This window comes from Oryza sativa, chromosome 11 (genome assembly GCF_034140825.1).
Source record: "Oryza sativa Japonica Group chromosome 11, ASM3414082v1".
In the NCBI taxonomy this organism is placed as follows: domain Eukaryota; kingdom Viridiplantae; phylum Streptophyta; class Magnoliopsida; order Poales; family Poaceae; genus Oryza; species Oryza sativa.
The window spans coordinates 29,529,282-29,543,802 of NC_089045.1; the positions used below are offsets into that span (position 1 = coordinate 29,529,282).

Here is a 14,521-nt window from a genome sequence, read left to right on the forward strand (position 1 = left end):
TACCTTAATTTGGCAAGGAAAATTAAATCGATTTTAAAAGCAAATCAAATATGGTCATGTATGTGTTTGCAAGCATGGAAAAACAAGAGATGTTGAAAAACGAATTGAGAAAATTAATAGAATTGCTCATCGGGCCTAGAAAACCAGAGCCTAAAATGTCAGGCAAAAATAAATCAACAACTTTCTCATACCTTTCTGTTAGCTTCAACGTGGATACTCTGTTGTGGTTGCCGCAAAAAAATTTTCCGATTAATCTTAACTGATTGTTATGGATAGGAGACAAAGGGGATTAGAATGAGGGTTTACGGTGAGAAAGAAAATGCAGAAGATGAAAAGTCACGACTGTGTATAGAGTAATATCGAGAAGAGGAATCGACGCCGGAATACGGAGCTTCGGCTGGAGTTGGGCTTTTAAAAGGCCCAACAATCACAGCCCACTAAGTAAACAGCTCACGCTCACAGATGACGCTGTCGACTAGTCGTACGATAGTCGCACAAATTCGTCGTGTGTATAGCATTTTCGATTTTCAATAGCACATATTTGCACGGATTATATGGGAATTACAAGAACGACCTCGCGATACTTCGGAAACGTATAGTCCGGCTGTGAGAAAAGCTTCAGTCGTCGCAGATTTTGTTTTGAAGTGAACTTTAACCACAATTATTAGAACCCGCTAATTAACCTGTTGGGCCTGGCCAAAATCACCACCTCCTAATGGGCCCATATATATCTGGCCCATTCACATGCATAGGCCTTCGGTGTGATCAGTTTGTGCCCGGCCCACTAAATTCACGTGAATGTATTTCTTCACTCCGCCTCGTTTTAATGAGTCGAGATAATGGCCCATTCATATTTTAAGGGCCTATATTTTAGTGGACCGGGGACTAATTAGAGTGAGGCATTGAGGACAGAAGGCGAGAGAGGACATAGACTCAAAAGTCAAAACCGTCTCGAGGGTAAGTGGATCCTCTTACCTTGTGTAGTCACTGAACATATGCACCTCACTTCATTATGGCTTACATATCAGTGGTGCAACTATAAACTGCACAAATTCAGAGGAGCATCGTCCATCTCGAGGAGGAGAAGCGAGCGAGCAGCCAAACTTGTCTATTTCGTGAGCTGGGCACATCTAGAGAGATGCGTCGAGAACCATCGGATCGTAAAAGATAAAAATTACACCTTCTAGGTGCGACAAAAATAAAGACATATGGCTATATAGAGAGGATGATGAGCTCATGCAGGCGCTTCACCTCACAAACATCCACGTACTAGATTCTTCTTTGTTTTTTCCAAAAGGATCGATCGTTAAATTCTCCTTCTGTTCAAAGGCTCTCTAATTTCTTTCTTTAATTTTCATATTTTCCAAATGACTAGGGATCTGATCAACAGCGCTAACTGCCGATCAGCGGCTGAAACTAAGGCAGTTCAAAACAGTTGCAGCCGGTAGCTCTTTACAACCACCATAGCTACAACAGTTGTGGCAGTAAGACCAATCGAACATACACATAGAAGGACAATGGCATGTACAGGCGAATCCAGCGTGGATGCTAGGGAGACTTACCGATTGAATCCCCCCTACCCCGCTAGATCTCTATTGATAGAAGGAGAGGGAAAGGGGGAGAAGAGGTAGAGGAGGAAGATAATGAATGGTTGAAGGAGAAAGGAGATGAGTGTCCCTCTAATCTTATTCAGGATTCGTCCCTAAGTGCATGTGCGAAGTCCTTTCTCCTTGGTTACGCATTGACAAGTAGAGAGCATCTCCCACCACTCATATAGACAATCAAGCTCTTCATTGGATGGGGCAAGTTGCTAATAGGTGGTCCAGTTTGTCACTAGCCCCTGGATTGTTAGAGTATCTGTGAGTGAAATGAATGTTCTATTACCACATAGTGGCTAGTGAATAATGTAAATTCTTTTAGAATTTTTTTAGGAGAACGACGGTAGGAGATCTGCCGGAATTTAAATTAGGGAAAAGGCCGAAACCCAGCAAAGAGTTTACAGAGTTTACATGGACTATAACAAAGAGGAAATACAGCTTAAGAAGAAAATAAAATCAGGGGGGGCTTAAAAGCTATTTTGCACAAATCCATATCTTGTTTGATAAGGTATGCTACTTCATTTACTGAGAGGCAAGAATTTTGAAAAATTCTTCTGTTTCTTTCTAGCCAAATATTCCACCAAAGTAGTTAGTAGTGTGCCTCTGATACCCTGCATTTGAACTTTGCTTCCCACATGGTTGGTTCCATTCCACCAAGTTTCAACATCATGGGGATGGGGTGTAGTTATAGGGGTTAGATTTTGGAAATGGCAGATTAGACTCCAAGTTTGTCTGGTAAAAATACATTCAAATTCTTTTAGATAATAGTGATGAATAATGTAATTGAACAGTCTGTCCAATTACTTTGTTACAGTTTCATGGCGGTGGTGTTCCAATATTATTGTCGATGCGATAGACACGAACACCACAACACGGGGCCGGCTAAGGCCTTGTTTAGTTGGGGAAAAAATTTAGGTTAGTTGTCACATCGGATATACGGACACACATTTGAAGTATTAAACATAATCTGATAACAAAACAAATTACAGATTCCGCCAGAAAACCGCGAGATTAATTTATTAAGCATGATTAACCTGTCATTAGCAAATATTTACTGTAGCACCACATTGTCAAATCATGGCGTAATTAGGCTTAAAAGATTCATCTCGCAATTTCCCGGCAACTGCGTAATTGGTTTTTTATCTATATTTAATACTTCATATATGTGTTTAAATATTCGATGTGACAATATGAAAAAATTTGTTTGGGAACTAAATAGGCCCTAAGCCAAATTGGCCAGATGTGATCGATCGTTCAAATGGGCAATTATGTTTGCTAGGCAAACCATGTGGCCGGAGGCCATGCATGTAGCTATAGAGAAGACTCTGGACGAAAGACTTGTGGAGTTAACGGCACGTACGGTGCCGCACAGGGTTATCCTTGACACTTCTGCTTTCTATCACTGCTGCTGCTGATGATGATAATGATATATATATACACAAACACTCCAACATATGGACAATCTTGCAATACAGACTTGAGTACACCACCGAGTCATTTGGCGCACGATCGATGATAATAATTAATTTAATAGGAGGACTTGAAGACTTGCTCTCATCCCTGCAGCTAGCGAGCGTGATTACATATATAGAGACGAAAAGAGTTGTGTTCTATGGTAATTTGCCAATGAATTCATAATTTTTAGCGGTAGACATTTGCCGGTAATTTTGTGTCATGGTGAAGTGTACTGGTGCCAATTTTTCTATAAACTGGCACACATGATGATCCTAGGTGTTGGTTCTTAGTTTGCTAGTGATGTTGGTGCATTATTCGTGCAGTTGTGTTTGCCTACACACGACACACGCCTAACATTGCCATTGTATTGTTCTTATATACTACCCCTGCCCTATAATAAGTTAATCTAGTACGGCATGTATCACATATCCCGTACTAAATTAACTTATTCTGGGATGATGGGAGTATATTGATTTATAATTTTAGAAATGAAAAGAAAGCTCTTGAATGGAAAAATGTACAAATACAAAACATTCTCACATGACCTCGAGCAAGAGAATTGAACACTATCTGCCATCTATAGCAGATAATGTGATACCGTTAACACTAGATGCCGCAATAACAGTTGACGCCTCTTCGTTCGTCAGCCTCATGTTGAAAAATGCAGGGTGCTTAGGCTCAGGTAGGGTCATAGTCTCGTTGCTTAGCATTGCAACAACCTCTGACGTGGTGGGCCGATCGGCCGCATTCTCTTGCACACAAAGCAAAGCAATGTTAATACATCTCATTATCTCTATTGTATGAGAATCGGTGGGTAACAATGGGTCTACGAGTTGAAGCCATGTTTCATCTTTCCACATCTGCCATGCCTGCAAGGTGTATGATCGCAAAAAACATGAAAACAATCTACATGACATTAGTATTTCTTCTATCGAAGAAGTACGAAAAAAGACTTTAATTTTATATACTACTGAAATCTTTTCGCTTTGCATTTTAGGAAGATTAGAAACTCAAGTCATTATTATATGATGAAAACTTACATGGCCAAGAAGATTAATAAATTCACCATATCGATGAAAACTTGATGTCTTTTTCCCACTGACAATCTCAAGAATTAGCACACCGAAACTGAATACGTCGGATTTGATTGAAAAAAGGCCCTCAGAAGCATACTCAGGAGCCATATAACCACTGAAAAGATGCACATACAAAACATTGAAGTGAGGTAACAGTATTGGCAGTTTTGTGTACAGCTAATGAATTTTATAATAAAATCTTACTATGTTCCAACGATCCTTTTTGTATTCCCTTCATTATCATTCACGCTAAATATTTTTGCAAGCCCAAAATCTGCAATTTTAGGGTTCATTTCACGGTCCAAGAGAATATTGCCTGCTTTGAGATCTCTGTGTATGACACGCAACCGAGAATGCTTATGCAAATACAGAAGTCCTTGTGCTATCCCATCTATTATCGCTAGGCGTTTATGCCAATCTATCAAAGCTCTTCTTGTTTCATCTGCAAATCAATTCAACATAGATATAACAAAGAATATACATTTCGCAGTTAGAGTTAGTGAACCAAATCTTTTATTTGCGGTACGGTACAGCAAGAAGTAATACCAAAAATGAAGAAATCCAAGCTTTTATTTGGCAAATATTCATATATTAGTATTTTCTCCTGTCCCTGGTAACAGCATCCCAAGAGCCTAACAAGATTTGTGTGCTGGAGCTTAGCTATGAGTTGGATTTCATTTTTGAACTCTGTCAAGCCTTGCCCTGAATGAGAAGCAAGTCTCTTAACTGCTATCTCCACCCCATCAGGAAATCGGCCCTAGAGACAAGTGCAAAAGAGATGGATGAGTGACACGAGTTAATTTGCAGTTTCAATTGACTTTTGACACTTGACAAATATTATGATCAAGATATAATCGGCCAAAGCAGAGAGTGAATTGCATAATACTCCATGTAAATTAACGAATAATATATGTGTATAACTTTTGTCAGATTTTTCGTCTTATGTACCTTGTATACAGGACCAAAGCCTCCTTGCCCAAGTTTATTTTCTTCTGAGAAATTATCTGTGGCCTCTAATACTTGCGAAAAGTCATAAATAGTGAATTCTGAACTTCTTCCTTGTAGCCCCCAAATTAGTGCTTCATCTTCATCCGCGTTCGTCTTACCTGATAAATGTAGAATTGGTTTGATAATATCAGTTGATTTAGCTCTTTATGCATTCATGCATGTATGTAACTTTTTTTATGTAGATATATATCTGACCTTTTATGTGCCTTCTCAATATGATGGAAGCGATGATACAGAGAAACAATGCAAGTAGTGGAGCTACCAAAGCAGGGACCAAAACTTTTGCTACGGGCTCTATAGATTCAGAGCAAATGGTTAGTTTGTTTTGTTGGAAGCTTGGTAAGGAGATAATGAAAGTAATTTTTATCTTTAATTACTACTACTCTCAAATATAGCAAAATTAGAACTGAATGTGACACAACCTAGTACTACAACGATTATGAATCTGGATAAAGGGATTGTCCAGATTCAATGTAAGTAATAGGATATATGTGTGTGTCTCCTATCTAATACTAAATTGTTATATTTTGTGATGGAGGTGCTTAAGTAAAGATAGTCTCTACGCAAAGATGTCAAAGAAGGGCGTGTTTTGCTTACTCTTTTGTTTTGGCCATGTTGGCAGTAATGGGGCGGGCTGTGGCGCTGGACTTGGAACTAGTGCATTCGACGACGACCCGGAGCTCCACGTCGGCTCACCGGCGAAGAACTTATCCGTGTCATACCTCAGATTACACCGGAGAGCAAGAATACGTCCCCCTTGCCGACCGGCGAAGTTGGCCGTCGCCAGATCGCTGAAATTCTGAAGACAGTTGTAGCAGATATCTTCAACCAAATCTGGAGCACACTGTGCCAAGCAGAAGAGCCTCCTTGGAAGGGTAACGGTGTTGCTTGCATCGGCATCATCCATGTCCACGCGGATTGCAGCGTAGTGCTTCGTCGTGGAGAGAGCTTGTGCTACTATGTAATTCATCGTCTTGATGAAGAATTGGGTGAAGTTTTTTGTCCCCTGGATGTTGGTGTTCCAGCCGGATAACATGGGCTCCGACGTGATGTTCATCAGGACGAGCGGCGCGACGCCAACTGCGGCCGAGGTGTTGACACGGCCGAAGGCGTCCATGTTGAGGATGTCCTCGTCGGAGAAGCGGAGGGCGCACTCGTCGTAGAAGACGGCGGCGTCCTTGCTGAGCGGGCAGAGCCGCGCCGTCGCGGCCGCGTACGCGGCGTCGACGCAGCCGCTGCAGGCAGAGGCGTTCGCGTCGCCGCGGCAGAGCGCGACGGCGTAGACGGTGTCCGGGGCGGCGCCGCGGGAGCCCTTGGCGAATAGGGCGCCGCTGCTGGAGTCGCCGCTTACGACAAGGAATGATGAGGAGAGAAGGCTGTCGAGGTTGGATTGGTAGATGCTGTTCGCCGTGTATTTGCTGCTGCCGCAGATCATCCAGGGCTGGGCGGCGACCATAGGCATCGGCAAGAAGAAGAAGCAGCAGCCAAGGATGAGCAGGACGGTGAGAATCATGGCTAGCTATGCTGCCTCACGCGTAAGCGTAAGGTTTCTCTGAATCTCTTGCATTCCAAAGACAGGGTCGCATGTTAAGCAGATCGAGGCAGCGACGACCTGTGTGGACAAGTCACTGCTATCACTTTCATGGAGCGGGTGCAATGTATAGTACAAGGCCAGACTGAACGTAAATGCATGGGCCCACACGTTGAAATTAATTTAGAAGGTGGTTGACATGTTAAATCATGCTTTCTAATGTCCCATTCTGAACATGATATATTTTAATACCATAAATCTAAATATAATTATTTGAATTCGTAATATTAGAATGTTTCGTATTCAATACTATATATACTACTTTTACGAGATGACGAAGGAAGCAAGTATATAACTCCGTCTCCACCATCATGGCTGTGACCATAGATAGTTTCACCATAACCGTGGAACCCCGTGTGTTTTGGTTTCATTTTGCTTTTCTTACTCCGAAAGCCTATACAATATGTGTCCTTTTCTGGATAAGGTGTTGGATTTTTTTTCCGCTGTTGTTAGTACTCTTTTCAAAATATTAAAACGGTGTGTTTCGTGTAAAAAAACTTTAAATATATAAGTTGCTTTAAATTATCAAGTAAATCCAAAATTTTAAATTTAGAGCAATTAAAACTTGATTAGTTATGTGCTAATAACGAGCTCGTTTTGTGTGCACTAATTTTTAACCTTCATCTACAGCCCACAAGGCACTGAACATCTCTACAGCCTTCATCTACAACCTTCAAACAGGGCCAAGGTATGAAAACTATGCTCCCAAATCTCTACAGCCCACAAGGTACTGAACATCGAAGTCAAATTAACCGCCCACAAAACATACAAGTCATTTATTCGTGTGCTGCACAAAGTAATACACTCAGTGTTTAGGGTGGAAAATAACGTCTAAGATCTCGTTTGTTTAGAGATACATATATGTGCGGGCGTGCCAGTGTACCTAAATACACAATGTAAACAAAACATAGAGAACATGCTCTTTATTAATCTTAAAAGATCATAAATACAAATTCCCAATGTAATATATATGTATGCGCGCTCCATAATCTGTCATTGGACAGATCTGACTTGTGCGATGTGGTCTCCTGGTTCCTGGGGCCTCGAAAAGCTCCCAGTTAATTACCTCCGCAAGTCTAGGCCTGCAAGAGAACCTCCGATTAAGCTGCTTGTGGTCGTCTCGTCGTCTTCGCTTCGCGTTCTCCATGCATGGTTGGGATGATGATGTAGATGTGTGTGTGCGAGCGCCGGCAGCGATCCACAGCCTCGTCGGTCCGTGCGCCGGTGTTGGTAGCGTGGCCTTCGTATCGACTTCGCCCGCCCTCCGTCGTCTAGCCTCGTCGGTCTTGAACAACATGCATGGAGTTGCGTAGCTCGAACGACTTGACGTCACAGCAGTTGCGTCGAGATTAGATTAGGAAAGGGAGAAATTATTAAAGATGGTTGATGTAGACGGTAACCGGATTTAATCAAAGCTCGGCATCTCATTTGGGACGAATAAGAAAAACCAATAGGACTTCTTCAGCCCACGCATTGGTTTGTGCATGGCACTGTAGCAGTGATGACATGTCGTCCTCCGATTGGTTGGCCACGTTGCCACAATAATTAACTTAATCAACATGCATTAGCTAGCTTGTTGCCATCCAACAGCACTGGCTCGCCGTCCTCCCGTCGTCCTTCCTTCGTACTGCAGCCATACTTGTCTCCATCGTCATCCGCTGGTTTCGACGCCATGCGTGATACTTGACCTCCGGCATGGGAATGGATAGAAATCTTGGCAGTCGGTGGCAGCTCCGGCGATCCTCGGCGCGCTCCGGCAGGGCGGCTTCCCGATGACCTCCTCCATGGTTAGCCCGCTCCAGTGCGGTGAAGCTTGCAAATCAAGGACGTCCGGCATCTCGGCGAGGTCGCAGCTTCGGGTAGATGCATCACCAGCAGCTTGAATTAGCAGCGTCGAGTCCAGGGACAAGTAGCACAGCGTCAGCTCGAACAGACGCCGGCATCGATGAGGCTTCTGTGACGCGTAGATGAATCGGCCACCGCGACTTCCCCGGCGACGACGATACGTGCAGATGGATCCCTATGCATGGATGTGTGCGTGCTGTAGATGAAAGAAAACGAAACAATCTTGCTAGCTTTTACCTTGACTAGCCATCAAGCTCCTCTCCTGCGCTTGCTAATGATCGGATCACCGCGCGCGCCCTCTCCTGCCAGACGTCGGGACTCCGGCCGAAGTCGCTCGCCGCCGCCGGTGCGTGTCTTCGATGGATGGATCGCCGATGAGAGTTGATGGATGGATGTGTTGATGCTGGATGGGCAGATGCGTTGATGATGGGTGGCTTGTGGATACTGGATGCGTTGGTGGATCAATTTGTGGATAAGTTCGTCAATGCCCCAGGCTGCCGAGGGGTCGACGCCTTATATAGGGGCCTAAGGTCGGTGCTCGCCGCGTCCGCGCGCCGTTTCGTCCGCGTCAAGTTCGTTGCAGATAAGGCTCGATCGATCAGTTTGTTATTTGTTCATATCCTTCTTTTATTTTATCTCTTAGCCTCTCCCGGTGTCAAATATCTGAGCTCTGTTAACTTCTGGAGCATCGGGGAGATGGAGGCCCAGCCGCCCGCGCGTGCGCAGCTGGGTGGCGATTCCTTCATCATTATTTCTGTAGATAAGAAACAATCAATAGAGATAAACTTGATTTGTAATTTGCTTTGTTTCTCTGCTGCTGGGCCACAGTCCGGTGATAAGCGCCTCGCCAGCGCTCGCGCGAAGTAACTAACTCGATCAAGTTTGTTACAAAGATAGAATCAATTGGTTTGTTGGTTATCTCTTAATTCATCTGATTTTATCTCTTCCGCACGCGTGAGCAGAAGTTGTTCAGATAAATTGAAACCCCAGCTTATCTCTCTAATTTGATCGATAAAGTAAACTCATCTAGCCGATAAATCAAAGCTGTGGATATGTATAATACGCCGTGATTGTGTCATTCATTGATATGGGCTAAGCCCAGGGGCAGGCGCATTAAATTTCTTAATTAAGCCCATTAATCACCTCACCCTTAATCAAACACCATATATTTGTGTACTGCCATGCATGCATGCATGCATGCATGTACGTAGTTGCTTCACCGGCCGACTGACATAGCTAGCTTGCTCTTGATTCAGTATACACACGCATATATATACTAATTAACAAGTATAGATTGGGCACAGTGTGTATTTCTATATTTGCATGGCGCATGCACACATGAAATGGAGAGCTAGCTGGCCTCACATATACCTAATGATCATGGCTATCAGGTTCATCGTTCTAGCCGCTGCAAAAATGCCATCAAACACTCAGTCCGGTCTAAGAGGATTAACAAAGACAATTAATTAGAGTATTGGAACTACTGTTTGATACACGTGCCTTCTAAGCACAAACTTTTATATATAAAAGATGAATGATTTTAGAACAAAATTTTCCAGATAAAAGTTTTGTAATGAAAATTTCAGAAAAAAAATGCACTGGGGACACACTAAATATAGCGATCTCTAGAGGCTACTACTGACGTGCAGTGTCACTAGTATTTTTTGTTCTTCCTAAACCCAAACATAATATGTGGGTTCCTGGTGATGACATCACTGCAATGCAGACTCTGTTCACGCCCATCAACAGTACTATGGGCCTTAATGGGCCAGCTGTTGGGCCTAGCCTCCCTAAGCCCATAATAGCTTTTGGTCACCTATTGTTCGAATAGTTCTCGAGATATTGTTGTATTTTTTGTTTCCTGTGTTCTTTCATCTCATACATAACAATATAGCAGATATTTTGTAAACTATATATGCGTACTTCCTAGTTAAATGAATGAGCAGTGTCCTGCTTAATGTCTAAAGTCTAAACTCGAATACATGGTGCCACACGGCCGAAAGTGATCCCACGACCTACTCTTCATCGTTTTCTAAAAAATGATTCAATATTTCAAACTGATCCTCAAAAGACAAATGAAAGTATGATAAATTGGTCTTATAAAACACGTTAACTACAAAATGACGTACCCATATGCATGCATATAAATTTATTAGTTCAAATGGACCTAATTTAAATACAAGAATAAACACATATTAGTTTAAATGAAGCATCTCTCCTTTAACCGTGGCAACCATACTGTGCTAGCATCATTGTAGTTGTTGCGTCTGTAGATCATCTATGCACCTTTGCGTATCATGTCGACGCTGATCGACTTGAGCCTCTCAATCCCATACCTATGAGCCGCGACGAGCAGATTCTGAGCCATGAACGCCGTGTCTCCCTTGTCGATCTTAGGCAGGGTATCGGTGTAGATGAACTGAAGCATGGCCCGAAACACCCTCAAATCCATATCATCAATCCGAATAACGCCATTGCCAGTTGCCGCAGCAGCAGCCTTCGCCTCCTTCTGATCTTTCCCGCCATTATTGCCGAAGAGCTCCGCCATGAACACCGGCGACCGTGCCGCGAGCACGTTCTTGTGCGCCGCGAACAGCTTGCCGCCGACCCTGATGCGCACGTCGGCCCCCACCCCGCTGCCGAGGAGGGCGGCGAGGTGCCGGTGCAGGTCCGGCGGTGGCACCGCCACCGCCGTGGTGGCCGCCTCACAGCGGATAATATCCATGGTGATATTACATCTGATATAGAAACTTTGACCGTCTAGATGTAGACACGACCACAATCGACTGTCCATCTTCTTCCTCTTGATGAATCTTGTATGCCCCCAACTTGGCCAGTAGCCATTGGCGAAGGAGAATTTCTTGGCCGTGCAGATCTTCTCTTCGACCACCGCACCGTACGTCCCGCTGAGTAGACTGAGCGTGAATTTCGCTTCGACGACGTCGTCGGCCGCGGCGCCGGCAGCTGGCCGGGCGAGGCAGAGGTAGACGGAGACCCAGTCGGAGTACTCCTCGCGGTCGCCGTCGGGGTAGTAGGCTATGTACCAGGTGTGGCCTCCGGCGTGGAACTTGCTGGAGTTGATGCTGTTGCCGACGCCGATCCCCTTGGTTTGAGAGTAGCCGGCGATCCTCATGGTCATCGACCCGGTTGCTGTCTCGCTCACGACGGCCGCCGCCGCTGCCGCCGCCGAGGTGGTTTTGGGTTTGGGCTTACCGTCGCCGGCAGACTTGGAAGTGGTTTGACCCATGGGTACAACAAGCTGTACCTGCCACGGAACCTAGACAAACAGATCGGAGGAGGACGACGACGATGAGTTATCGATATGATGCGTCTCATCCACGGATAGATTAATTTTGTAGATTGATGGGAATTAGAACGAGTTCGATACGGAAGGAATCACTGAAATATAGAACGTCTCGATCGGAAACGTATGCAGGTAGGAAACTTTGGATTTTTTTTTTCAATATAGATCCGCCTCTGTTTCATCTCTCACTGGATTTTATGCACATTCGCTCTTGGTCCGTTTCAATATCGAAGCGAATCCGTATTCAATTCCGCAAAACTTGAGATAAAAACGGACGGGGTAGCTCATCGCCGGGCCATCATTGGCGACAGTTAAACAGAAATTAATTTGGTGAATTTAAGCCAAATTAAAAAGAAAAATCATGGGGAAATGATAAGTGAGGGGTGAGGAATCGATTTTTACAATTGAAAGAGGAAACATATGAGGAGACAGATTGATGTGGCGGCGGCTCTAGAATTATGTCAAGAGAGAAGAACAAGCGGCGAATCGAGACGCGCGCGGTGAAAAAGGCTAGGATGAGCGATGGCTGGGCCGAGCCCAAACACAGCCAGGCCGAGGGATGGAGGGGGGAGCAAGCCAAGGCGGGGAGGAAAAGGAGATGACTTTCGGCCGGAGGAGGAAAGTCCAAGAGAAAGAGAGATGAAGGCCCAAGAGGGAGAGAAAAAGGGAGTGTGAGAAAAAGGCCGAATGGGCTGGCTCAGAGACGATGACGGACGAAAAAATAAGTTGTGGAAGCCTTACGTATTTTTTAACTAGACATATAGGTATAGATGTATAGAAAAATGACGTGTGTTGCAACAGATAAAGATGTTTTTCAGTGATATAATAGCTACTATGAGCTAAGTAATAAATTGAAACATTGGGATATCATTATCATTATACATTATAATTGAAAAAGTTTATGAAAATGCTTCCTTGGATTCGGGCCAAAAGCCCATTAATTGCTTTCTTTTCAGCCCTAGCTCAGACCGTAGGTTTTGACCATAATTAGATCAACGCATCTCATCCACAAATCGATTAATTTGTAGATGTGAATTAGATCGAGTTCGAGACGAAAGGAATCATTGAAAAACAGAAAGACTCGGAAATTTTTTTTTAATAATGGATTAAATCGGTCTCTACACCCAAAGAATATACACAGCATAAGACTCGGAAACTTATGCAGGTAGGAGTCTTACTTTTATTGAATGCTTAGGATTTTTCCAAATAGTCACACCAGGATTTCGTCCGTAGCTAACCTTCGTGCTTCTTGCGTTTCAATGTAAATTTCTTTCCTTTTGACTAGTGCTATATTGCCATGCCCGTGTGTTTCAACGGGATCTGAAGATTCAATGACGAAATACAAAATTTCTTTCCTTTTGACTAGAGTGCCATACTGCCATGCGTTAAAACTGAATTTGAAGATTTAACTTCAGGAGTTGAGTCTAGAGTAGAGTTGTGGAGCTGTCTAAAGCCAGCGTCACAACTCTAGTTTATTTTGTGAGAGAGCTCCACCCAACTACACTTCCAGTTTGGGTGAAACTGAAACTGTTTGGCTGAGCTCCAGCTCCAGGAGAGGTGGAGCTGGAGCTAGAGTTGTACCAAACAGGCCCTTAATGACAAAATATGGACAAACGGTTTTATGACAGTTTTTCCTACGTGGTTTTTCAGCTGGTGGGTCGTGAATGAAAACATTAGTAATTTTTTAAGGGGTAATTTGGAACCATGCCATTATAATTTTGCAAAGTTTGAGATATGCCATCGGTATCTCAATGACATGTAGGACCCACATGAGTCAATGACATGTGGGTTAGGATGGCATGGTTCCAATTTTGCAAAATTATAATGGCATGGTTCCAATTTTCTCTTTTTTTAAGTGGGTCTTGCAAACACGTACTATTTCTTGCATGAGGTGTTTTTTTTTTGGTAGTGATTATTTCACTTTTCACTTTTCTTTTCGTGAAAACACTTGCTTTTTTCATGGGCCGTGAAAGCACTAGTTTTCATTTGGCTTGTGAAAACATGTACATATGCTTGGATAGACAGTTTTTAGACGGTTTTTTCTTAGAAAGGTACGATGCTCATGGAGGAGGACAACTCTATTTTCAGAGTAGACCAGTAGAGAGAGATGAGTCCTATCAAACTCTGCAGATCTGTTTTGATGAGTCAGATCAAAGTCTATGATTCACATGTTCGCTTCCGGCTCCCTAACAACCGCCAACCTGTACCCCAACGTCGAGGCCGGCCGCCGGCGACAGCAACTTACTCCCTTCGTCCTATAAAAAAGAATCTAGGACCGGATATGATATTTCATATTCCTATAAATCTGGATGATGTGTATCCGGTACTAGGTTGGTTTTTTTATGGGATGGAGGAAGTAGCTCTCATTGACCACGCCGGAGCAAGAGGCAGTGGTGGGGATTTGGGTGCACGCTAAATACTACTCCGTAGAAGAGAAGGAGCAGAGAAGACAGCTGAAATAATGGTGAAAGCAGAGGAAATCTTTCCCGGGCTCCGGGTCTGATTGGCATTGATAGATGACAAGGGTCTATAGAAGGAGAAACAAGAGAGCGGGAGTGTAAAATGATAAAGGATCGGAAGCATTCTCCCCTCTACTTTCTTTTACTCTAGTATTTTTTTTATATCAGAATTTAAACTATCATAG

The 14,521-nt window shown here is 43.6% G+C and overlaps 2 protein-coding genes across 2 annotated transcripts; both read right to left on the bottom strand.

The window, feature by feature from the left end:
* Nucleotides 1-3,542: 3,542 nt before the first annotated feature.
* Nucleotides 3,543-6,761, bottom strand: LOC9267221 (cysteine-rich receptor-like protein kinase 15). The gene is made up of 7 exons (XM_015761054.3): nt 5,735-6,761; nt 5,333-5,431; nt 5,078-5,235; nt 4,676-4,886; nt 4,334-4,571; nt 4,094-4,244; nt 3,543-3,922 (listed from the first exon to the last, which is right to left on the bottom strand). Exons 1-7 carry the CDS (start codon nt 6,648-6,650, stop codon nt 3,620-3,622), a joined length of 2,076 nt encoding a protein of 691 aa, XP_015616540.2. The 5' UTR covers nt 6,651-6,761; the 3' UTR covers nt 3,543-3,619.
* A 2,451-nt stretch (nt 6,762-9,212) lies between these two features.
* Nucleotides 9,213-11,883, bottom strand: LOC107279409 (BTB/POZ and MATH domain-containing protein 1-like). Its single transcript, XM_066305246.1, has 3 exons — nt 10,860-11,883; nt 9,945-9,981; nt 9,213-9,327 (listed from the first exon to the last, which is right to left on the bottom strand). The coding sequence occupies exons 1-3, from the start codon at nt 11,818-11,820 to the stop codon at nt 9,213-9,215; spliced, it is 1,113 nt and encodes a 370-aa protein (XP_066161343.1). The 5' UTR covers nt 11,821-11,883.
* Between the last annotated feature and the right edge of the window lie 2,638 nt (nt 11,884-14,521).